We start from the raw sequence: 25,544 nt of genomic DNA on the forward strand, positions 1-25,544 counted from the left end.
CTCCCACGAGGGTGCATGTGGTCAAAAACAACCTTATGTTAGTAGTTGGCTCCTACGCCTAGACGCTATGCACGGATGGTGCAACTAGGGGTGCAAAAGAGCCGGCCGAGCCCGAGCTTTCGACCAGGCTCAAACTCGAGCTCAATTAACTTATAAGAGCTCGGCTCGGTCTGAGCTTTGTTTTCAAAGCTCAAGCTCGGCTCATTGAAAGTTTCTCACGCTCGAGCTCGGCTCTTTTATTATTTACTAATTAATATATTAATTTAAAATAATATAAATGATAGACTCGTTAAGGCTCGCGAGCTCGATAAGTGAAGCTCGAGCTTAGGTTCGTTTGCTAAAAAGCTTATTTTTAGGTACAGGCTCGGCTCGTAAACAAGTTTATACTCGGCTTGTTTACTAGACAACTTTAAATAAAGGGGTAAATATTATTAAATATTAATGAAAACTTATATTCCACCAAGGCTCGACGAGCCTGCCGAGCTTCAAATCCCAATCTCGAGCTCACTAAATAAACCAGCTTTATTTTAGGCTCAAGCTCAACTCATGGCATATTTGGCTAAGCTTATTTAACTTAAAAGAGACTTTTTTGTGAAAAAGACTTATTGACTTATAACTTTTTTGAAAAGTAGTTTTTAAAAAAAGTGTTTGGATATGTGGTGGGAAAAGCCAATAAGTCAATATTTTTTTTTAAAAAGTGTTTGGCTTAACTTCTTGATATAAAATGACTAAAAGAGACATTCTTTCATAAGTGAATAAGTCGTGTTTTTAAAAAGTGTTTGGCTTAGCTTTTTTGTTTCTCTTCCCTTCCTAATAAAAAAGTTTAATTTAATAAAAAAACCTACAAAATAAAAAATATGTCTTTTACAAAAAAAAAAAAAAAAAAAAAACACAATAATACCACCAAGTTCTCATAGTACAATCATCCATACAATTGAAATGATGTCATGTTCATCTCCGCAATGTCATTATATCTTCCACAATGATATCTCGGATTGCTGTCATATACCTATTATCATCATTTGTACGACATGTAGCCTAAACTTCTTCGCGAACTTCATCGCTAGTACCCCCTCCTCTGGGACTGTACGATTCTTGTTATGCCCTATCAAATGTTTTATCAAACCCATAGGCCTTTCTAATATAGTTATGGATCGCCATCGATGCTATCACAATACTCACTTGGTATTTGTATGTGAAATTAACATGCATATCTCTCAATAACACCCACCTAGCTTTCCACACCCCAAAAGTCCGTTCAATGATATTTCGCAATGATGAGTGGTAATAGTTAAATGTCTCTTTTGCTCCGCGAGGAGCACGCATAACACTAGTTTGTGCACGTTGAATCGTACCTTTGTATGGAGCAAGATACTCTCTAGTATTTGGGTATCCGACATCAACAACATAATATTTATCTGCAAATAAAAGAAACAGTTGTTATTTGTTTTAAGTAAGTATTAAAAGCATAAAAATGACATTACTAAAATTATACTAACCACCTGTGGGATGTGAAAATTGAAGTTCCGGTCTCTCTAACGCTTCATTGAAAATTCTCGTGTCATGTGCAGTCCCCTCCCATCCGGCCCATACAAATGTAAAACACATGTTAAAATCACACACAACCATTATATTTTGTGTAACGTATCCCTTTCAACCAAGTACAACATCTAGCTTTTCCTCAAAAGATGAAGCTTTACTCTTGGTTGAACGTTTGTTGGCAACATCCTATTCTTCTTCCTTTTACTCGAACTACTTTCAACGAAATTGGTAAACAAAGGCTCATCATCACCTAAATTAATTTCGTCACTGTCTCCTTTCCCTTCCACATGGAGCCGGAACTGGAAGCCGGAGGTGGAGAATGGGGAGCCGGAACTGGAGTCGCTGTGTTGGAGAATTGCAGCCGTCAAGATACGAGAATTGCAGCGTCGCTGTGTTGAACCAGGTGGAGAATTGCAGTGTCGCTGTGTTGAACCAGTGGCGGCTGTTTTGTTTGCTGTGTTACCAGAACTGTGTTGTAGGGCAAATATAAGGAGTGTTAAATCAGGGGTAATCTGGTAATTTGGTCTTTGAAAAGTTATAAGATGCTCAAAAAGTCATAAAATCCTAACTTCTCAAAAATAATTTTTTCTCCTATACAAAAAGTCATTTTGAAAAGTTCTTTTAGGTTTGCCAAACACTAAATCTCCTTTTTAGCTTTTTGAATAAGTCAATAAGTTATAAGTTGGGGTGGAAAAGCTTAGGCAAACATGCCCGATAAGCTTCGGTTCATTTCGAGTTTTTTCTCAAATAGCTCGCGAGCCGCTCGGCTCCTCCCCACTGCAAGTTTTATAGGCTATTTAGCAAAAACTTTGGCTTTCGGTTTTTCCATTTTCTTGGGTTTTTAGGCTATTTAGCAAAAACTTTGTTTTTCGGTTTCTCCAATTTCTTAGGTTTGCTTTACATGACTCCAAGATAGCTTCTCTAGCCACTTGCTCCAATTATTGGACCATTTATTTTAGTATTCATTCGTACATTTAGATACACATATTGTATCTATTCTCTCTCTCTCACATCTTCAAAAGATCGTTTTCTCTCTCACCCCTACAGTCTTGATTAGACCCCATCTGATCTAACCCTCAACTGATGACATATTGAGTTCTCAATCATCCAGAAGAACAACAATCAGCGGCAAAGGTAACACCTTTGTCACACCACCAAGCTATCTTTAATACATATTATTGATTAATGTTGATAACGGTCCAAGTTTGACTTTTTTCTTGATTTTCTACATGGGTTTTCATTTGTATGCACATATTTTTCTGGGTTTGTAAGAACAAGTTTAGATCTTAATGCTTTAGGTTCTTAGGGTTTTGACTATTTGATTAATGTTAATAACAGTCCAAGTTTGACTTTTTTCTTGATTTTGTACATGGGTTTTCATTTGTATACACATATTTTTCTGGGTTTGTAAGAACAAGTTTAGATCTTAATGCTTTAGGTTCTTAGGGTTTTGACTATTTGATTAATGTTAATAACAGTCCAAGTTTGACTTTTTTCTTGATTTTGTACATGGGTTTTCATTTGTATACACATATTTTTCTGGGTTTGTAAGAACAAGTTTAGATCTTAATGCTTTAGGTTCTTAGGGTTTTGACTATTTGATTAATGTTAATAACAGTCCAAGTTTGACTTTTTTCTTGATTTTGTACATGGGTTTTCATTTGTATACATATATTTTTCTGGGTTTGTAAGAACAAGTTTAGATCTTAATGCTTTAGGTTCTCTTAGGGTTTTGACTATTTGATTAATGTTAATAACAGTCCAAGTTTGACCTTTTTCTTGATTTTGTACATGGGTTTTCATTTGTTTACACATATTTTTCTGGGTTTGTAAGAACAAGTTTAGATCTTAATGCTTTAGGTTTTTAGGGTTTTGACTATTTTTCTTGAATTTGAGGTTTATTGTGACCATGAAGATCTGAGTTGCTTGTTAAGTTTTATGGATTTGCTATGAAGTTAATTTGTTAATTTGTAAAGTTTAAATTCTCATCCTTTGTAAATAAAATGATTGTTTTGGAATACAAAATCACATTTTTTGGTTGATTTTGCACATTGTTTGCTACAGTTGACCTCGTTGACTTTTTCTGCAATCTTTAGATAAGAATGGCAACTTTTGTTTTGGTAAAAACTAGGATCCAATACCATGTTAATCATTGAGATTAGATAAAACGCACTTATGTCGGGCATGTAGCCGTCGAAGGGGTTAAAAGGCAAAAAAAAAAAAAAAAAAAAAAAAACCTAAACTGGATTCAAATCCGAGACCAGACGGACTCAAACGCTTACCACTGTGCCACTCCTAAAAAAGTTGTGCTCGTTTAATAACTTGTCGGATTGGTGTTTCTAAAGAGATTTGAACTCACAAGCTAGGGTCATGGATTTGACTATTTTGTGTGAATTATTATACAAATCATAGTATGAATAATGAATTCTCTTGGTCAACTCAATTTGGTTTATTGTATGAAGAGTAAATTACAAAAATCGTCCTTTATGTATGTTAGTTATTGCAAACTGTGTTCTTTATCTTCAATAATTACAGAAAACGTACTCGATGTTTGCAAACCCTTGCAAGTTATGTCCTTTAGCCATAACTCAGTTAATTTTTTGTGGTTAAATCTGACCAAATGGACCGTACATGAGGGTATTTTGGTCATTTTACTCTCATGTGGTGTCCATTTGGTCAGATTTAACCACAAAAATACCCTCATGTGGGGTCCATTTGGTCATATTTAACCACAAAAATTAACTGAGTTAGGGCTAAAGAATGTAACTTGCAAGGGTTTGCAAACATCGAATACGTTTTCTGTAATTATTGAAGACAAAGGACACAGTTTGCAATAAGTGACATACATAAAGGACGACTTTTGTAATATACTCTTTTATGAATTATAAACTAGTGGAGATGGATATGATCGGGTGGTTCTGCTGGTGGCACGATGATACTCCAGTGGTCCGCCAGTGATCCAAATTTGCCGTTCAAAAAAAAAAAAAATGAATTGTAAACTAGCTTACTTTGTAAATAAACGACGCTAAATATGTATGAACTTCATTATTTTGAAAGAAATGACATCATGTTCATCTTATGATGTTTCTTTTTGTTTTTGTGAATCAGGGTTTATTTTCATTCTATCGGGTTGGATACTTGGATTCACAACGATATGTTCATTCATAATCGGATATTAATCTTTCAAAATTGATATGAAGTTGGTTATGATTGTGACCAAAACGAGCGTCAAAATCTTGCTATGCCAACAACTATCATGTGATTAAAACCGCTAGAGCACATCTCAGCCGTTAGATAACCTTTCAAGATTAACATAACCGTCGACTAGTGTTATTACAGTTAATTCTGCAATGGAGACAAACGATCTGATAACGAAAACTCTGCCAAACGTGACACCGCGGCTGCTTCCGGCTGTTTTACCAGCTGTTTTTATTGCCGTTACGTATGTTGACCCGGGAAAATGGGTTGCAGCCGTCGAGGGTGGGGCCCGTTTTGGGTACGATCTTAGTTTAGTTATGCTTGTTTTTAGTTTGGCTGCTGTTCTTTGTCAATACCTTGCGGCTTCTATCGCTGTTGTCACAGGAAAAAATCTTGCGCAGGTACGCTTTTTATTGTTTATAACCGGGGTTTGTGGGTTTTTTACCGTTTTACCCTCGCATATATCGTGAGATTTGTGACTACTTGTGTATGAAATAAAAAGTTGTGTACATATCGTGTTTAATTAATGCGGATTGCTTTCTTCATTAACCAAATCGCGTTCGGTTTCCAGATTTGCAGTGAGGAGTATGATACGATCACATGTATATTTTTGGGAATTCAAGCCGAATTATCGATGATTGCTTTAGACCTTTCAATGGTAATTTTTATCCCTCTTTGTTACCTTTTTTATATCGTAAAATCATCAAACCGATTTTAATAGTATTATCTTGCAAGATTTTGGGAACCGCACACGCGCTGAATCTTATATTTGGCTTCGGTCTCTTCACGTGTATCCTTTTGACTTCTCTCGACGCTTTTTTACTTCCGGTTTTCTCAAATTACTTGGTAAGCTCGCTCAATCTTCTATCCTGGCCTCTTTTGTTTATGAATATATATTTTTGAGTGAATTTCAAGGATTGTCCTTTATCTTTATACCCATTTTCAGGTGCTGTCCTTTATGTTCAAAATTGACGAGTTTTGTCCTTTATGTTTTCATATCATACACGTTTTGTCCTTTAGGCCTAACCCAGTTAGTTTTTTCAGTTAAATTTGGTCATGTGCTTTGCACATAAGGGCATTTTTGTCAATTCAAAGGTTGCAAAAGCTTTGAGATGTAAATCTGCCGTTGAACTTACCTTTGAATTGACAAAAATGCCCTCATGTGCAAAGCACATGACCAAATTTAACTGAAAAAACTAACTGGGTTAGGCCTAAAGAACAAAACGTGTATGATATGAAAACATAAAGGACAAAACTCGTCAATTTTGAACATAAAGGACAGCACCTGAAAATTGGTATAAAGATAAAGGACAATCTTTGAAATTCACTCTATATTTTTTTGTATATGTTTATTAATGTTTAGTACAATGACATGTATTTTAGGAAAACGGGAATGCAAAGTTCATAAGCATGTGGTTGGCAACGGTTGCTTTATTTTCGTATTTCTTTGGCGTGGTTACAAGTCAACGTGACACGCCACTGTCAATGGGCGGGATGCTTACTAGTTTTAGCGGAGAAAGCGCGTTTGCATTGATGTGTCTTCTCGGTGCAAGTATTATGCCGCATAATTTTTATCTACATTCATCTATAGTGCAGGTATGTTCATCTACTTGAATGCTTATGGATATAACTTAAACTTAAAGGACCGTTTAATACAAAGACAAATTTTAAGTAGAGAACTGCAAGAACCACATAAACTTTTGTACATATTGCTTTAATTGTGATACATAAGACATTTATGTAACTGTAACTCTGCCTCTCTTTCTCTCTCCCACTACATGTGGTGGTCGGTCAGCAGAGTACACACAAGTGCTTATGCGGTATGTATTGTGCGCGTCCCTATATACTAGGGGTGCTAAACGAGTCGTGTTCGCGGGTTGGCGGGTTCAACCTGACCCGAACCCGAAAATTTTAGACGAACCCGAACCCGAAAATCGTGTCATACATATGAACCCGAACACGACCCGAATATTCGTGGGTTGACCCGAACACGACCCGTTCAACCCGTTTTTTTATTTTTTACTTTTTCGGCAAATTAATGTATTAAAATTTACTACAAAAAAACAAAATATATATATAATACAATTACATTTTAAGTTATATATAAAATCTTATGTCAATTTCTCTTTTTAAGTTATAATTATGGCATAACATACACACCCAGTTTAATTAATGACATAAAACATATTGTAAAAAAAATATTATATTATATAATATAAATGGGTTAAACGGGTCAACCCGCCCGTTCAGCTAAATGGGTTGGCGGGTTCAGCCTGAAACGGATCCCGAACCCGTTTAGACTAAACCCAGACCCTCGAATTTCGTGTTAGGTTCGGGTCATGTCAGAAAGTAACACCCCTACTATATACCCTAGTTTCTGACTGTTCATATATTTGCAGCAAAATCAGGGACCGAAACAAGTTTCAAAGGGAGCATTATGTCAAGACCATCTTTTTGCCATTTGTTGCGTTTTCAGTGGCATTTTCGCCATAAATTACATTCTCATGAACTCGGCAGCAAATGTGTTTTATAGCACGGGCCTCGGTCTTCTTACCTTTCAGGACGCCTTATCTTTAATGGACCAGGTTCCGGTGCTATATACATTTTTTTAATCTCTTTTTCTTTTGAGTAAAATGCCATTTTCGTCCCCGAGGTTTGGCCAATTTTGCGACTTTCGTCCAAAGGTTTGTTTTTCCGGATCTGGATCCAAAAGGTTTGAAATCTTTGCCATTTTCATTCCGCTCGTTTACTCCATCCATTTTCTGTTAACTTAAAGGGCAATTCGGTCTTTTTCACTTTATGTAAAAAGATCGAATACCCCTGAAAAAGACCAAATCGCTCTTTAAGTTAAAAAAAGACGAAAATACCCTTGACTTAACGGAGAAAAATAGACGGAGTTAATGAGCCGGATGAAAATGGCAAGATTTCAAACCTTTTGGATCCAGATGCGGAAAAACAAACCTTTGGACGAAAGTTGCAAAACTGGCCAAACCTCAGGGACGAAAATGGCATTTTACTCTTTTCTATAAAATTATTAACGATAGACATCTTGTTTGATAATTAGTTTTTTTTTTTTTTTTTTTTTTTTTTTTTTTTTTTTTTTTAAATCGGTTCCAGGTATTTAGGAGCCTTGTGGCACCTTTCGCTTTATTTCTCGTTCTGGTTCTTTCATATCACACAACAGCGCTGACGTGGAAATTCAGCAGTCAATCGGTCCTCCTTAACTTTTTCAAACTCGATATTCCCGGTTGGTGTCATCACTCAACAATCAGATTAATATCCTTAATTCCCGCACTTTTATCCACGTGGCACTCGGGAGCCGAAGGCGCGTATCAACTTATGCTCTTTACTCAAATTACGGTCGCGGTTTTGCTCCCGTCGTCAGTTGTCCCGCTTTTTCGTGTCGCTTCGTCGAGATCGATAATGGGTGTGAATAAAGTTTCTCAATTTGTCGAGTTTTTAATTTGGGTTACTTATATCGGGATGCTCGGTTTGGTGATTGTGTTTATGGTTGAGATGGTGTTTGGAAACAGTGATTGGGCAAATAATCTGAGGTGGACAATGTGGGTCCCGTATATTTCCGTTCTTGTAACCGCGGTTGTATCCGTCTCACTTGTGCTTTGGCTCGTTGTAACACCTTTAAAATCTTCAAGTTCCCGACCCGATGTTCAAAAGTGGGATAATATTCAACGAAATGTTCCCGATTCATCGTTTATCGAAGAAAAAACCGAAAACACAGTAGAAACTCAAGAAACGAAGCTTACAAACGAGTGTGATTTCGATTTGCCCGACGAACTTTTAGACTTTGATAACGGGCCTCATTTGACTACCATTGAAGAAATTCCGTGCGATATTACGGACTCATTGCAGCCCGATGAATCACCGATTATAGCGGAAAACGTCCCGAGCCCTGTTGTTACGGTCTTGCAGAAAGATGACGATTTGGTTGAAAAGACATTGACTATTGACGGAAACATGCGGATTGTAAAACAGCCCGAATGGGAGCCTGAAGAACCATTAAAAACGGTATCGGGAATGGTTAAATCTCCCTCTAACGGGCCGGGTTCGTTTAAGAGCTATGGCGGGAAAACCGATGATATCACAAGTGGACCGGGGAGTCTTTCAAAGCTAGCGGGTTTGGGTCGGGCTGGCAGACGTCAGTTGGCTACAACACTTGACGATTTCTGGAAACTACTTTTCGATTTACACGGGGAAATGACGCAAGATGCGGAAACTAACAAGCTCGATAAATTGCTCGGGATTGATTCTAAACAGAACTTAAAGGCGAGCCCGGTTATATCGAAAATGTCAAACCCGGAAATAGATCCGGTTTACGGGGTGCAACGGGGGTCGACTTTGTTGACCAGTTATCAACAGTTACTAGACGCATATGCACAAAACCCGATGCTAAACGTGATGGATCCCGAGAAACGATACCATAGTTTACGCTTACCACAAGCTTCTGGCCCGTATGTTGATCAGCCTGCTACGGTTCATGGGTATCAAATCAAGTCGATTATAAATCAAACCAAACAAAAGTCTGATTACTTTCAAAATCAGATTGAAGCGGTAACTCCTAAATCACCCCCACTTGTTTCATCAAACTACAAACAACCGCTTTCTTTAACGAAAACCCAACAAAACGGGTTGCGACCCGCGAAGCCGCCGGGGTTTCCGGATCCGGTTGTGTCTAGGAACGGCTTGATGCAACCTGAACGAACGTACTACAATTTTCAGCCCGCGGGACCCGTTGAGAACGTGCACGAGAAGAAGTATTACAGCATGCCGGATATATCCGGGCTTCTTCCGAATCGGGGTTCAAAGGTTTTACCCGAACAGTATGCGACTCTTGGGCAATCGGTTTATCCGGCCCCGTTAAACCGATCCGGGACTATTTCCAGTTACGGCGGGTTGTCGTATTCGAATTTATCACGGGACGCAGCTGCGTACCAGCCGATTTCAAGTTATAAGTCGGGGTTAGGGTCGGATACGTGGTCAATGTGGTCAAAACAACCGTCTGAACATTTCGGTGTAGCGGAAAAGGTAAACCCCGGGCGCGATACGACCCGTCAAGAACTGACTACACCTGGTTTGGATTCCGAAGCGAATATTTTGAAGTCGTTTAGGCTTTGTATTGTTATGCTTTTGAAACTTGATGGGTCCGAATGGTTGTTTAAGCAAAACGGGGGATTCGATGAGGATCTTGTGGACCGTGTGGCGGCTCGGGAAAGGTTTCTTTATGAAATTGAGGTGAATCGGGTGGCACGTAGTGGCAGAACGAAAGTCGATGAAGTTGAGTATAATAAGTATCTTATAACGTCGGTTCCGAATTGCGGTGAAGACTGTGTTTGGAGAATTGAGTTGATTAAAAGCTTTGGTGTTTGGTGTATACACAGGATTCTTGAACTTTCACTTATGGAAAGTCGGCCCGAACTTTGGGGGAAGTACACCTATGTCCTTAATCGTCTACAGGTAATCTTTCGGGTCAACCCGACCCGATTCGAGCAAAAGTCACCCATTTAATAGTGTGGTTTGTTTTTACTTTATAAAGTACACGAATGGTCCCCGTGGTTGACCAAAATTTTGGATTTAGTCCCTAGCTTTCCAAAAGTACACGAATGGTCCCTGTGGCTTGCACTTTGTAACGCATTTAGTCCCTAGCTTTTTCCAAAAGTACATGGATGGTCCCTGTGGGTTGCACTTTGTAACGCATTTAGCCCCTAACTTGGACATGTTAAAACCTTTAGATTTGTTAGCCAGGGACTGAATACGTTACAAAGTGCAAACCACAGGGACCATCGGTGTACTTTTGAAAAGCTAGGGGACCAAATCCAAATTTTTGGTTAACCACAGGGACCACCCGTGTACTTTACTTTTATAATAAATAATAAAAAATAAAATGAAAAATAAAAAAAAAAATTTTAACTTTTAACTTCTAACTTTCTCGTGTTAGTAAATTTTGAGTAGGTGTTTCACTTGTGCAGGGAATAATCGAGCCAGCATTCGCTAAACATCGTGTGCCGACGAGCCCGTGTTTTTGCCTTCAGCTTCCGGAGTCGTACCAACACATATCGTCACCGCCCAAATCCATCACCAGTTTGCCGCCTCCTTCGAAAAGGAGAGGGAAATGCACCACTGCCGCTGATCTTTTGGACATAGTCAAAGATGTCGAGACCGCCATCTCAGGTAGAAAAGGTCGGCCCGGTACTGCAGCGGGTGATGTGGCATTCCCGAAAGGTAAAGAAAACCTTGCGTCGGTCCTTAAACGGTACAAACGGCGGTTGCTAGCCGCGGCTCCTGATGGGCTTAGCCGGAGCCCATAGGTTCCAGGCTTCTTTGGTCACTATTTAAGTGTATTTCGTCGGGTTGTTTGATTTTCATAAACAACCCGAACTTTCACTCTTTTTTAGCTTCTGGGTTCTGTGTTTTGTGTTCTTCGGTTACATCGCGTCTAAGGTGATGGTGATGGTGATGATGACATGGATGATTGGATCGGAAGAAAAATAAGCGTTTGAAGTAGAACGATGGAACTTTTTTTAGTGGATCTGAATCGATGTCGTTATGTTGTGTAAATATTTTTATGCTGGCGACGAGATGGTCTACTATCGAGATGAATGATCGTTGTGTTTTGTTTGTTTTTTCGCACATAGATACATATATGAACTGAATCAAATGTTTTGGTATTGTTTTTTATTTAATATTTCAGCATGCGTATCGCTTATATGACCTTCAATGGAAGGTTTGTGAGAGAATCCGTTTCACGTGGAGAGATGGGGTGTACAAAAAGCTCGCAGTTTGTGGCTCGCTCAGAAAAGCTTGAAAATAGCTCGGTTGCAAACGAGCTGGCTCGACTCAATTTGTAAATCAGCCGAGCTTGAGCTAGGCGCCAGCTTGAATTATTTTATTTTACATAGATTAATTTTATTTTTAAATGTATTAAAATTAAAAGAATGTGTGTGAGGTGTTGAAGTGTTTACATTTTATCAAAGTTTGTAAGAAATATTAAAAAAAAAAATAGAAAAAAAAAAAATAAACGAGCCAGCTCGATTTGGCTCGAGTTAGCTCGAACATTTTACGAGTCGAGCTCGACCTCAACTTTTCAGCTTGATTGAATAAAGGAGCCGAGCTGGCTCATTTAAGTTCGAGCTAGAGCTTGGGTCGGCTTGAGTCGGCTCGATTACAGCCCTAAGAAGAGATGATGTTGTTAGGGAGGAGAGAGGGAGAGAAGAAGCCAGGTCGTGAGACGCGGAGGGTAACAAGAACAACCTTATCTCTTCTAAGCTGGTGATGTTTTAATTTTAACGTATAGCATTCGACTCGATTTTATATCTTGGTGGCATTTATAGACAGCGTTACGTAATTGATTATTACATAAATTGATTATATCTAATACTAATACATTAGTCGTTTATTCGTTAGTTAAGAATTATACATGCCGTATAATTTAACTATTATGTGCCTCATATCGTATTTCTGCAAGCGAAATGCACGAGCATGAATAAGACAATGTTTGTGTTCGTTAAGAAATATATGTATTTATGAATTGTTCATGAACACTTACCGAACAAGATTTTATGTTCGTGTCCGTTCGTTAAGAAAATGAATATGTTCATGTCTATTTGTTAATTTTAGATAACGAACACACACAAACGTTCACCAACACAAACAAACGTTCATGACAAAATATTTAACACATGAGTAGTACCTATTAAATATTTTATCTGTTAGAATTTTGACTTATTTAAATGAAATATAAAAGCTAAAAACACTAATGAACTGTTGAATATAAACGAATATAAAATAACACGTTAACCGAACGTTTACGAACATAAATTGAACGAATACGATATCTGATCGTATGTTCGTTCATTTGTTAAAACGGACGAACATAAATGAACTTTTTGTGGAAAAGTCCATGGTATCAACCCATTAACGCAAATATCTTCGTCCCCTTGATCTCAATTTCTGCAAATTCCCATAACCTAAATCCCTCACCTCCGATCATATTTCCGTCCGGTTAACCGTAACAAAAATGACTCTCCAAATCGCCAAACGCCTAACCAATAATATCTTCACGACGGCGAGAACTCCGACTGCCGGACTCTTCTCATCGCTCCACCGTCACTATTCCTCCACCTCTTCCGACCGGATCACCGCCACTCTCTTCCCCGGAGACGGTATCGGTCCCGAGATCGCCGAATCCGTTAAACAGGTTGAATTTTATTCTTACGGTTAATCAGTTATAGTATATGTTGTTTTGACTTTTTAAAAGTGTTCTGATGTTTGACTTTTTACTGGCTAGGGTTTTTTTGTGAGTTTGAACACTTATCGAACGAGATAATATGTTCGTGTTTGTTTGTTAAGGAAATGAACGTATTCGTGTTCGTGTTCGTTTGTGTTTGTTTGTTAATTTTAGGCAACGAACGAAAACGAATATTGATGAACACAAACTAATGTTCATTAACACAAATGGAAACAAACGAACACGAACAAGCGTTCATGAACAGAATATATAATACACTCACACTTACAAAATATATTTTATTTGTCAGAATTTTGAAGTATTTAAATAAAATATAAAAAATAAAAACACTAATGAACTATCGAACACATTACCGAACGTTCACAAACATAAACGAACGAATGCGACCTCTGTTCATGTTCGTTCATTTAACTAAAGGAACGAAATTTCTTGTTCGTGTTCGTTTATTTAATAAACGAACGAACACAAATGAACTTCCAGCCGAACATTTGGTTCGTTTGCAGCCCTAGAGATAGGTACTAGTACCGGACCGAACCAAACCAAACAGATACTGTAAATCCTATATTGTAAGTGTTTAGTTAGTACCAGTATGGTATGGTGGTGTTAAAAGTCCCAAACAGGTACCGTGCCACATAGTACCGATACTAAGATTGAGCTAAATTCAAAATTGAATATTGTAGCATGCATGTTCGGTCGGTAATGGTATGGTACGGTATCAGTATTCGGTACGAAATTGCTCATGCCTTTTAATCAAACAATGAAACTGCTGCTTAATGTTTAACTTACTCATCAAATTACTGAAATGGAACTTATTTGTGTGTGTATTTACACCTGGTGAGACCTATGAACATGTTAAAAGTGACCTGGTGGAAACCTGCAAATATAGAATTCAGAATATAAACTTGTTCCCTGAAATGGGTCCAAACGTTTGAGAATGGTACACGTTTGTCTTCATAATTGATGATGTAATATCTAGAATGTAAGTAACTAGTCGCTCTAAGTTTGCCTTTCAAATTTTGCAGGTATTTACTGCTGCAGAAGTTCCAATCGAATGGGAAGAACATTTTGTCGGAACAGAAGTTGATCCTAGGACCCAAAGTTTTGTTACATGGGAAAGTTTGGAGTCCGTAAGAAGAAACAAAGTCGGCTTAAAAGGCCCAATGGCTACACCAATTGGAAAAGGTCATCGCTCTTTAAACCTTACGTTGAGGAAAGAACTGAATCTATACGCAAACGTTAGACCATGTTATAGTTTACCTGGTTACAAGACACGATATGACGATGTGAACCTTGTGACTATTCGTGAAAACACAGAAGGAGAATACAGCGGTCTTGAACATCAGGCAAGTTTGACTCATTTACTTTTAGGGGAACGAGTTGAAACTTGAAAGTCAGCCAAACCAAGAGAGTAAAGTACACAGATGGTCCATGTGGTTTACCAGTGTTTTTTGGATTTGGTCCCTAGCTTTCTAAAAGTACACGAATGGTCCCTGTGGTTTGCACTTTGTAACGCATTTAGTCCCCAGCCAACAAATCTAAAGGTTTTAGCATGTCCAAGTTAGGGACTAAATGCGTTACAAAGTGCAAACCACAGGGACCATCCGTGTACTTTTGGAAAAAGCTGGGACTACATGCGTTACAAAGTGCAAACCGCAGGGACCATCGTTTTACTTTTGGAAAGTTAGGGTCCAAATCCAAAAAACTACGGGACCTTTTGTGTACTTTATTCAAAACTATATTATTTACTTTGTGACAAGTCTGATGAACTATTTTGACATTAGGTGGTGCGGGGAGTTGTTGAAAGTCTTAAAATCATTACCCGACAGGCGAGTTTAAGGGTGGCTGAATATGCGTTTTATTATGCTAAAACCCATGGAAGGCAGAGAGTATCTGCTGTACACAAAGCTAACATCATGCAGAAAACTGATGGTTTATTTTTAAAGGTATTATTATTATTATTATTATTGTTATTTTCTCTTTTCTTCTATTGAATTTTATTACATGTTGCATTTTACTGATTATTTCTGGCATTTGTAGTGTTGTCGTGAAGTTGCTGACAAGTACCCTGAGATAAAGTATGAGGAAGTTGTCATCGACAATTGCTGTATGATGGTGGGGAATCTTTTCTTTATTCTACATATTTATATTTTATGCAGTTGGTAGCCTCTGAATGGTCATTAAGAGGCTACCTCTTAATGGAACCATTAAGAATTTTACCAATGAGAAGGTAGAAGAATGTGACATGTGATGATTTACCATTCAGAGGTTACCTCTTAACCATTCAGACTTGAGGTTAGCTCTTATTCATTCAGAGGTTTTAAACCATTAAGAGGTAGCATCTGAATGGTCATTAAGAGGCTACCAAACAGCCCCTAAAACTGATAAAAATGTTAACTTGTGTTACAAAATTACAAAACATCTGGCAGCTATATTATGTTTAAGAGGTGGCAAAACAAGTAGGTTGGGTAAGAAATTAAAACTGGTAATTTCTGGGAATGGATCAAAATACTTTTAATCCAAAAGTTCTTATTTTTTGTGACTAAAGTACACGGATGGTGTTTACCAAGATTTTGGATTTGGTCCCTATCTTTCCAAAAGTACACGGATGGTCCTTGTGGTTTGCATTTTGCAACACATTAAGTCCCCAGCCTTTTCCAAAAGTACATAGATGGTCCTTGTGGTTTGCATTTTGTAACATACTTGGTCCTTGGATTTTTCCAAAAGTTCATGGATGGTCCTTGTGGTTTGCACTTTGTAACATATTTAGTCCTTAACTTGGACCTGCTGAAACCAATAGATTTGTTGGCTAGGGACTAAATGCGTCACAAAGTGCAAACCACGGGGACCATCCGTGTACTTTTGAAAAGCTAGGGACCAAATCCAAAGTTTTGGTAATCCACAGGGACCATCCATGTACTTTACTCTATTTTTTGTTAACAGTTAATGTCTATAAAAATTATAATATTTCTACCATGATATGATCTTTTTTACTAAAATGACGAGGTTTTAGACTTTTAGCTACTTTTGACGAGCTTCTTTTTAAGCTGAATCTTCTAGATATACCCATCTTGCCTCTTAGAGATAAAACATATAGCCAGAATCAACCCATTCGTAAGTAAATTGGTCGAAATGGTTACCTCTATATATAGCGAACAGTTCATTAGTATACTGTATCCGAAAAGAATATTGAAATATAACTTGAAAGAAGAAGATAAAAAGATTGATGAATTTTCTTTTCAATGTTCAGCTAGTGAAGAACCCGACACTATTTGATGTCTTGGTTATGCCCAATCTTTATGGTGACATCATTAGTGACCTTTGTGCTGGGCTAATTGGAGGACTCGGGTTAACACCAAGGTATCTGTTTTTGTTATTTTTTTTTCTTGTATTTCGCATTCCCGTTTGGAAGCTAAATATGTGACATCATCATTACCAGCTTAAATATTGGAGAGGGTGGTATTGCTCTTGCTGAGGCTGTTCATGGTTCAGCTCCCGATATTGCCGGAAAGGTTAGCATCAATACGATTTCATCATCAAATAAACGGCCTAAATGTGTTCGTATTTATCTCTTATTGATATTTATAAAAAGGGATGTTCAATGCAGAACCATTATATGAGTATAAATGTATTATGTGGTTTTTGCAGTTATCTACTTAAAATGGTTCTGTATTGAACGCGCCCATGTATGTATAATTATATATACTAGTGGGTTGCCACCCGTGCTCCTTAGCGGGTTCGAAACGTAGATAAAAATAAGCAAATCGTGAGAGGTAAGGTTGTTTGATGTTTTAGTTAAGGGGCTAAACATGTCATTATTTAAGGTGAGGGGCTAAAGTTGTTTATTATTAATGTTGAGGGGCTGAAGTTGTTTATTATTAAAGTTGAGGGGCTGAAGTAGTTTATTATCAAGGTTGAGGGGCTAAAGTTGTTTGATGTAAGGGTCTAAACATGTCATTATTAAAGTTGAGGGGCTAAAGTTGTTTGATGTTGACAAAATAGCATATTTATAGTACATATAATATAATGTCACAATATTCGTAAATTAATCCGTATATGATCTTAATCACCACCGTATGTTCATTTTTTGTAGAACTTAGCGAACCCAACTGCTTTGTTACTAAGTGCGGTATCAATGCTTCATCATTTGGATCTGAATGAAAAGGCCGATAAGATCCAAGATGCTGTATTGAAGACGATTGCAGAGGGCAAGTACCGAACTGGCGATCTAGGTGGCACATCAACAACCACCGAATTCACAAAAGCAATCATTGATCATCTTTAAGTAGTACCAAATGCTGCAAACTGCATATAACATTTCTTATTCCATTATTCTTACACACAACACTGATTTCCCATTTTTTGTTATTCGAGTAAGGATACGAAGATAACCGCTCAAAAGAGAGGTTATGCAGCTGGCATGCTTCGATCGGTTGGTATTACTTGTAACGTTAATAAATTTCATCGGTTTTAGTTTGAGGTCTTCCTCATCTTGCTATAAAACTAGCTGTCAAGGCGTAAAGACTGAGCTTTTCTCAAAAAAGAATCGGCCTTTTGGGCCTAATCAGGGATAGGACTGGGTGCGGGCTAGCCAGGGGCAAACCAGATTGATAACCGGGATCGGTGCCAGGCCCATTTGTGGACTTCTACCTCTTAAAATTTAGTTAAGGCCTTGCATTTCTGTTTTCTAGATATTATTTAGTAGAGGTGAAAAAACTTGGTATTAAAACCTCTACCCGGAAAAACACTGAACCCGGGTATTAAAGAAACCGGTTTCTCTGGTACCTGGTTCCATACCCGACCCGACCGTACCCACTGATTATATATCGATTTCATACCCTATGATTTGAAGGGTTCCAACCCGGTTATACCGGACCCAAACCAATAAAAAAATCTGGAACGGGAACCGAAAAAACTTGGTTATATTTTCTTTAGGGCCCTATTCCATACTTGACCCAATAATTGCCTAACCCGGGTTTTGACCTAGTTGACCATGCTTGGAACCGGGTATGGCCCAATACCCGACTTGTGCACCTTTATAGTGTCAAGTGTCATCCCATAGATACCAAATGACCCGAAACTCATGAGCCATGAGGAATTTCGAAAACAGAAATGCAGTCGATTCATGAACTTATAACCTTACTGGTCGAGCCACTTATTGGGTTTTGTCATTAACTTGGCGTAAACCCTTTAAAAAGGTACACTCGTGAAACTGGGATCATCCAAGAGCGGTCCGGGAGGGTCTGTATTTACGTGATAAACCCATTGATTGGTACCAGATCGCATTTGAGGAGTTGTCAATTCATTGGCGATGGCTCAAGAAATGGTTCATGACCATTGTGGGATGATAGTATGATACAATGGTGAGCTTGACCGTGAGACAACATAATCACCAAACCGTATCATGTAATATAAAATAATAATCAAGTTTCATTTTTCCTAGAAATATATATGTGAAAATTTCACAGAAATATAATATACTTTGTATGGTAGAGGATCCTGTAAAAAGTGCTCAAAGTGTGAGAAGTGTATTATAACACTATATATAATACTATATAACACCATATAAACGTCGTATAACAATATGTAACACCATATAATACCATATAACACTATGTAACACTATATATCATTATATAACAAATATAACACTATAGGTTGTCTGATAGCATGTCTATGATATATGTATAGTGTTATATTTGTTATATAATGATATATAGTGTTACATAGTGTTATATGGTATTGTATGGTGTTACATATTGTTATACGGTGTTTATATGGCGTTATATAGTATTATATATAGTGTTATAATACACTTCTCACACTTTAGGCCCTTTTTACACTATCCTTGCCCTACTTTATATAACTTTTAATACAATAAAATTATAAAATAATAATCAAGTTTCATTTTTCCTGTCTGATAATTTGCTTAAATATGAAAAATTCCAACCATGAAACAATATAGAAACTTAGATTTTTTTTTGGTTAGAATACGAGCAATTGAAAAACTTGGTTACTATTGAATAAAATATCTTAGTTTTTTCATGCTAGATAACGTACTTTATTTATTTTTATCTATTAAATAACATATTTATGTAGTTTAAATGCAAACGTGGGGTATGGGGCGGGGGTTTGGGCGTGGGTTGGGGTAAAACGCCCAAGTCATCACCCCAGGTGGGCTTGGGTTGAGGCGTGGCCCCTTGGGGCTTGGGTTTCAAGCCGGGCGGGGAGCAAGGTGACATGGCGGTTTGTGAATGATCAAAAGAAAAGAGCCGTTGGGTTTACCCACCAAACCCACGCCCCAAACCCCCGCCCCACCATACCGTGTTCAATGTGGGTTTACCCATGTCTACCACCACATTCCACGTGTCAACCAATGCCCAACCCAAGCCCCACCATACCCCATGATCTAAACACCAATGCTCCAATTGCGTTACTGAGAGAGAAAATACACGTGGAGTCTTTTATATGTGTAGTGGGAGGATGAAGATAATACTTCATCCTTCGGGCATTATTCACTATGTGACGGTCCAGTCAGTAGGGCATTATGAGGTATAATCTAAAACGGGTGTAGTTGTATAATGCTCAACCAATGATTATCCAATGATTATTTTTATTTTTTTAATTAAAATTAATAATATTTCATTAAATAAAAAAATTACATTGCTAAAAATAAAGATACAAATGAAAAATGCAGTTTGGTTACGGTTGGGTGGTGAACCGCCATGTGGCGAACCGCCCATGCCTAATTTTGTGCGTACGCCAACATACTTGGGTCCATCTCTTGGAAATTGAAGTTTGGTTGCGGTTGGGTGGTGTTTGGACGATATGTAGTTTGGTTACCAGGTCTAGACGGAACACCGAAAGGGGTCAGAAGAGATTCATGATATAATTTTTTTTTTATAAAATTTGAAGTACTATAGAAGAGAGGAGGGTAAAGTTTATAAAAAAATGAGTGAAAAGTGAGGTTTTTATAGATTAAGAAGTGGAATTAAATTAAAAAATTAATTTCTTTTTGTTTGTTACCGTTGAAAGCAACGGTCCTTTTTTGATTCTTGTGCGATTTTTGCCGTTTTAAACCAAACACTCAAGCAATTTTTGAAAACGCCTCGCGGGTGGCCGAGGGGGATTGGGCCACATGGCGAGGTGTACAATTTAAGGAGATGGTTGGTCGATTTGTGGTCCCATATGATAGTGGCCGGAGATTGTTGTTGGGGGTGTAGGTGTTGATGACATAAATTTGTTTTGAATTTAATGACATCAATAATAATAATAATAATTTTATATAAATGACTCAATGTTACATAAATATTGATAAGAAAAAAAAAAACATAGTATGCAATCAAAACATTTTTCTAATGGTCTTTTATCAAAACTGGGTTAGTCGTTAGTTAACATAGCGAGTATTGTAAAGTGAAGTCGTCATTTGAAATAGTGACTTGTGTTATGTGATTTTTTTTATTTAACATATAAATTGTCCATAGGATCGAAGCCTGTGAAAACCATATAGGATTGAAGCCCATGAAAACTCCACGTCAGCTAGGGATAAGCTCGGTATCGTCCGGTACCAAACCGGTACCAGAACCGAAAGTACCGGTACCGAAAATCCTTAAAAGTGGGTACCGGTACCGGTACCGAATATATCCGGTTCGGTACCGGTATTTAAGGGTAAAAACCGGTAAATACCGGTACCGAACCGGTACCGAAAATGTCAAAAGTCGGTACCGAAAAGGTACCCGGTTCGGAAAAGGACATTGAGTTTTTGTCCAAACCGAAAATGAAAGAACGAGTGGCCGAAACCAAAAAGTTTAACGAGATGCAAGAGGCGAGGCAAATGGAAAAGGACATTGAGTTTTTGTCCAAACCGATCGACCACCTCCAAGGCGACGCGTTGATCCTTGCAAATGCATCGCCATTCGAGAAAACTATGGACTCTAGATCATCTTCTTTTTTTCAACTTTATTTTTTTTCGGTTTTTTTTTTTATTTTCTGTTTTTTTTTTCAAGTAGTATAATTTTTTATTTGGCAAATTGGAAAATAATAATCCCATCTTTCTGAAATTGGCCAGTAATAATCCAAAGTCACGAATTAGCCGCCAATAATCCGACCTCGTCCAATTTTTTTTTTTTTTTTTGTAAAATACTCCACCGTTAGTTATGTCTAACGTCGTTATGAAAAATGATGACATGGCTGCCACATGTTAAATGACTCAAATGACATGGATTATTGTATATCTTTTAATGGTTTTATTGACCAATTATAAAAAGGGGCATTGACCCCAACTTAAAACACCAACATGAGTCCATCATCATCATCATCATCATCTGCTTCAATTCCTTAAAAAAAAAAAAAAACCCCAAAATTTTCAGACTTGGCACAGATGGAAGACTGAAGCATCAATGTATAACACAACACTATGTTTAAATTGAATACTCTGTCTATCAATAACAAAATGTTTCAATGGCAGCAACTTATTAATCCATTCATAATAATAATAATAATTCATACAGAACCCTAGAACTCAACACCACAACAACCTTTCGTTGCGATTGTTCTGTCTGGTAATAACTTTTTTGAAATGATACACGAAAATTGCATTTGATTTTGGGGGAGATGATGATGATATATGGTTTTGTAAGTTTCAAAATAAAGTCAACTAGAGCGGCGGGGATTCTTTAGTTATAACTAAGTCGATTTAGGATGCGCACGTTATGTTGGACCTGTCACACGGGAAAAAAATAGACGATGTAAAAACGTTCACCCACACACGCACGTACGTTGCGTCGTGTTAACTCGCAAAATTTAGAATGAAACGTAAAAACGCTAAACCAAAGACGCACGTTGCGATGTGTTAAGTCACAAAATTTTGAACGAAGCATAAAATTTGCGGAAAATGAAAACTATAAAGGACCAAAGTTGAAAGTAAAAAAAATTGTGAAGATAGATTGTAAAAGATAAAAAGTTTTGTGTTAAAAGTTAAAAAAAAAAACAAATAGTTTTGATTAAAAGTAATTTATGAAACACTTTTGGGTGAAAAGTAAAAAAATCAATATTTTTTTTTTGAAAAACCCTTAAAGCCAAGGTTACAACAACCATATGCATATGCATAACCATTTTTCTTTGAAAAAACCCTAAAGCCAAGATTACAACACATAACTAAAAAAAATCAAAGTGGTTAAATTACCATATATGTAACACCCGTACTATTATTTAGCGCTTTTCGTATAAATTACGAAAAGAAATAAGTAATTACGACTACATATACTTATGAAAATACGGGTTTATTTAAACTTTTACAATGTAAAAATAATACAACATAATGTAATTAAATTCGTCATTTAGAAATAACAACGATGCAACGTGCGGAAGCTTCTTTTTCATGTGTTCGGTTCTTTTCGCCGCTTGATCCTCATCCGGGTACTCTTGATATTCACCTAAGATCAAAACCAACTTAAAAGTTAGTTTCGATATCTTAAATATTAGTATAATCAAGTTCTAGTGTCGAACAATCAAAAACAAAATAAAATTTCGGAATTTAGTCTGTCGCGCCACGCGACAGACTCCTCTTGATCTTTCGCGTGCCGCGAGCAAAACTAAAGATTTTAACAAATCTTAATGTTAGAAATTCATAGGAATATTACGTAATCAATACTACGTTTAAAAACGGATTTGATTTCAGAAAATATAGAAAGTTCAATATTCATTTTAGGGCTCCACCGTAACTTACGGTAGTCACCGTAAGTTACGGTGGCTTCTGGAAAACTATGGTTCCACCGTAACACAGGGGTAATTTATCGTAGCCTTCTGACCTCCACCGTAAGTTACGGTGGTACCGTAACTTACGGTAGCCTCTGCACATGTAAGTTTTTTACTGTTTTGTTTGTGTTGCCCATACCAATTTCTCGAATCTTTTATTCTAACAACCAACATATTAAATTCTCGTGTTTTAATATGTCAATATTCAATTGTCAAGAATAGAACAATCAATCATGTTACGAAGCAATATCCATGCTTTAATCGCTTTTAACTAATTATACGTACCTGGCTCGGATCAATACACTGACCCGTTTTAATACCTTGTCTCAAAAATTTGCTAATTCATAGCAACGCTAATTCATAAGCTACTTTATCCTGTAAGTATAAAACTCGACAAGTGCTTATTAGTCGATATTTGTCAAATGGTATCCACATTACCATTTGACCCGTTTTACTCTTTTTATTCATTAGGCTTACTTATAGTTACCGTTCAAAAATCCATTTTTATAATTAGCTTTTCATGGCTAATTTACCGTTCTATCTCTTTTACCATTAAACATGGATTTTATCCTTTATATTAGTTCCGACCCGTATTATTTCACGTCGGGAACCATATCTTGAAAATTATCCTTAATGTATTTGAAACTTATAGCATGAACATTTATTTTACTAAAAGGTGTAAGTTTCACTTACCTTGCATCCATGCCACGCTTTTCTTTCCGTACTTGCTCCGTTTGACCCGCTTCATCCACAAGCTTCCATCTAGCTCGTTAGGTGTCAAGCTATCATCATATTTCATAAGGTGGTTAGATTAGTCATAATCATTTACGACTATTCCATCCTACGGGTTTTATGTCGAATTTATCATTCGTCCATATCAAAATTATCTTTCGATCTAATCCTTGGTCGGTTTGACTTATTAAAATTCAATTGACTTATCAACATATTCAAATGCACATTTGGTTCAATGAACTCACTTAGGCATATTTCATCCGACCTCTTAACGAAATCAAATTTTACAAACTAACTAGTAGGCCGCGATTTCATTTAGGCGTTTCATATTACTGAAAACGGGCTGTTTTTTGTGACTTGTTTAACCTGTTTACAAGCCTTCAAAAATTATGATTTTTTTGTGTGGCGTACCCCTCGGAGGGTTAGAACTTGTGTTAAAATTTAAAGATCTAACTCTTTACCAAAAATTCGTAAAAATTCATTTACTAAGCTGCAATCAGATTCGTCACTTCTGACTGCTACTTACGGAAAAATTCATTAAAAATTACTCGTTTATCCGATTGACGAAATTCCAATTGACAATTCTTCTAATCACTTAATACTTTCTACAGTAAGAATTTGAGATCATAACTCAATTCCTAAATTCAGTTATGACATTCGTAATGGGCTGCAAATTCTGCCAGAAAACGCAGCTTGAAACTTTGATACGGAAAAATTCATAAAACGCTCAATTTTTGTCGAAAAAATGCGATTCCAGTGGGGTTTTAAAGATATTTCCTGGAATTACATTTTAGACTCAAGAAACAAACGTTTTTGTCACGTTTTGTCCATGTTACAGCCAATACAAATCAGCTGTAAATTCTGATCAAGAGTCGTTTGAATTCAGCTTACAATTTAAGCATGTTCTTGACATCATAACACCAATTTTTTTGCAATCAAAACCCTAAAAACATCTCATACATGAATTTAGCATCAACAAAATCTGAATTACTTGAGCTAGGGATGATTTCAATATATACTTGTCTAGGGTTTACTCCTAAACACTATTTCACTTCAATATCATCTAAACAACATTCATGCAATACTAATTTCGGATTATAATTGTTCATCCAGAATTTTGAATAGAATCAAACAACGAATTTTGACATACCTTGTGATCCCCTAGGCTTGGTGATCACTAATTTATTAAAAGCCCCAATTTTCTAGCTTGATTTCCCTTGATTTGGCTGAATTTCTTGTGATTTAGGGTTTTGATAAGAATCCTTTTTTGGCTCCTGTATAAATCACGACCAGAACACACACATGAGTGTGTGTTTTGGTGTTTTGATTTTTATTAAATTAAAACTATTTTCTCATTTAACACTTTTAGTCCCTCAAGTTTTTAGAGTTATCAAAAGGATTATAAACCAAGTTTTCTTTATTGTTTTCAAACCACATAATTAACTAGGTTGATATTCCTAGTTACTTAGTGGGTTTCGAGAGTTATAACCCGTTTATTTTAAGTCCCGTTAATTCGGGCTTCTTATAAACGTACTTTTCTCAAAGTATTTATTCTCCTTTTAATTAATATTATGTTTATTTACTTAAATCCTAATATTTACCGGGTAAATTTTCACCACTAACAGTACTTTACCCGTCTTTTAGTATTAACGTGGTTTGATTACCAAACCCGTTTTCGGGGTGTTACAATATACTAAAACTTTAAACTTAAATTGTCAAAGATTAAATCTTTAGGGTTAAAAAGGAAACAAATATTAAAAATTTTAAACTTAAATTATCAAAGAATAAAACTTTAGGGTAAATTGTCAAAGATTAAAACTTTAGGGTTAAAAAAGAAACAAAGATTAAAAGTTTATACTTGAATGGTCAAACATTAAAACTTTAGGGTTAAAAATGAATTTTTTTTTGAAAAACTCCCATAGCTAATATTACAACACCTATATGCATAGTTATGTTGCTTTTTTATAGTGTTTAATTAGTTTAGGAATTCCCACTCGAATCCGTCGTACACATAGCTCTGAGAAGGATTTTCTCTCCAGTAATAGTTTTGGATTAA

The 25,544-nt window shown here is 36.8% G+C and overlaps 2 protein-coding genes and 1 long non-coding RNA gene across 3 annotated transcripts; 2 read left to right on the top strand and 1 right to left on the bottom strand.

The window, feature by feature from the left end:
• Nucleotides 1-2,517: 2,517 nt before the first annotated feature.
• LOC110891264 (ethylene-insensitive protein 2) lies at nucleotides 2,518-11,461 on the top strand. Its single transcript, XM_022138964.2, has 8 exons — nucleotides 2,518-2,676; nucleotides 4,651-5,141; nucleotides 5,312-5,398; nucleotides 5,476-5,586; nucleotides 6,124-6,336; nucleotides 7,140-7,325; nucleotides 7,858-10,212; nucleotides 10,725-11,461. The coding sequence occupies exons 2-8, from the start codon at nucleotides 4,893-4,895 to the stop codon at nucleotides 11,061-11,063; spliced, it is 3,540 nt and encodes a 1,179-aa protein (XP_021994656.1). The 5' UTR covers nucleotides 2,518-2,676; nucleotides 4,651-4,892; the 3' UTR covers nucleotides 11,064-11,461.
• Nucleotides 11,462-12,645: 1,184 nt separating this feature from the next.
• On the top strand, nucleotides 12,646-17,522 carry LOC110891265 (isocitrate dehydrogenase [NAD] catalytic subunit 5, mitochondrial). The gene is made up of 7 exons (XM_022138965.2): nucleotides 12,646-12,952; nucleotides 14,026-14,346; nucleotides 14,785-14,946; nucleotides 15,041-15,115; nucleotides 16,251-16,360; nucleotides 16,440-16,512; nucleotides 17,094-17,522. Exons 1-7 carry the CDS (start codon nucleotides 12,773-12,775, stop codon nucleotides 17,283-17,285), a joined length of 1,113 nt encoding a protein of 370 aa, XP_021994657.1. The 5' UTR covers nucleotides 12,646-12,772; the 3' UTR covers nucleotides 17,286-17,522.
• Nucleotides 17,523-22,175: 4,653 nt separating this feature from the next.
• LOC110891266 lies at nucleotides 22,176-24,809 on the bottom strand. Its single transcript, XR_004873258.1, has 2 exons — nucleotides 24,639-24,809; nucleotides 22,176-23,538 (listed from the first exon to the last, which is right to left on the bottom strand). It is a non-coding gene; the product is annotated as an uncharacterized LOC110891266 (long non-coding RNA).
• Between the last annotated feature and the right edge of the window lie 735 nt (nucleotides 24,810-25,544).

The sequence above is a fragment of the Helianthus annuus genome, chromosome 11, assembly GCF_002127325.2.
Source record: "Helianthus annuus cultivar XRQ/B chromosome 11, HanXRQr2.0-SUNRISE, whole genome shotgun sequence".
NCBI classification, from domain to species: domain Eukaryota; kingdom Viridiplantae; phylum Streptophyta; class Magnoliopsida; order Asterales; family Asteraceae; genus Helianthus; species Helianthus annuus.

What these genes read in the sequence shown, in the direction of transcription:
- LOC110891264 (XM_022138964.2), top strand. Translation starts at nt 4,893, where the DNA reads ATGGAGACAAACGATCTGATAACGAAAACTCTGCCAAACGTGACACCG. An exon ending in CAGGAAAAAATCTTGCGCAG is followed by an intron (nt 5,142 to 5,311) that starts GTACGCTTTTTA and finishes TTCGGTTTCCAG; the next exon opens with ATTTGCAGTGAGGAGTATGA. An exon ending in TACATTCATCTATAGTGCAG is followed by an intron (nt 6,337 to 7,139) that starts GTATGTTCATCT and finishes ATATATTTGCAG; the next exon opens with CAAAATCAGGGACCGAAACA.
- LOC110891265 (XM_022138965.2), top strand. Translation starts at nt 12,773, where the DNA reads ATGACTCTCCAAATCGCCAAACGCCTAACCAATAATATCTTCACGACG. An exon ending in TCGCCGAATCCGTTAAACAG is followed by an intron (nt 12,953 to 14,025) that starts GTTGAATTTTAT and finishes CAAATTTTGCAG; the next exon opens with GTATTTACTGCTGCAGAAGT. An exon ending in GGACTCGGGTTAACACCAAG is followed by an intron (nt 16,361 to 16,439) that starts GTATCTGTTTTT and finishes CATCATTACCAG; the next exon opens with CTTAAATATTGGAGAGGGTG.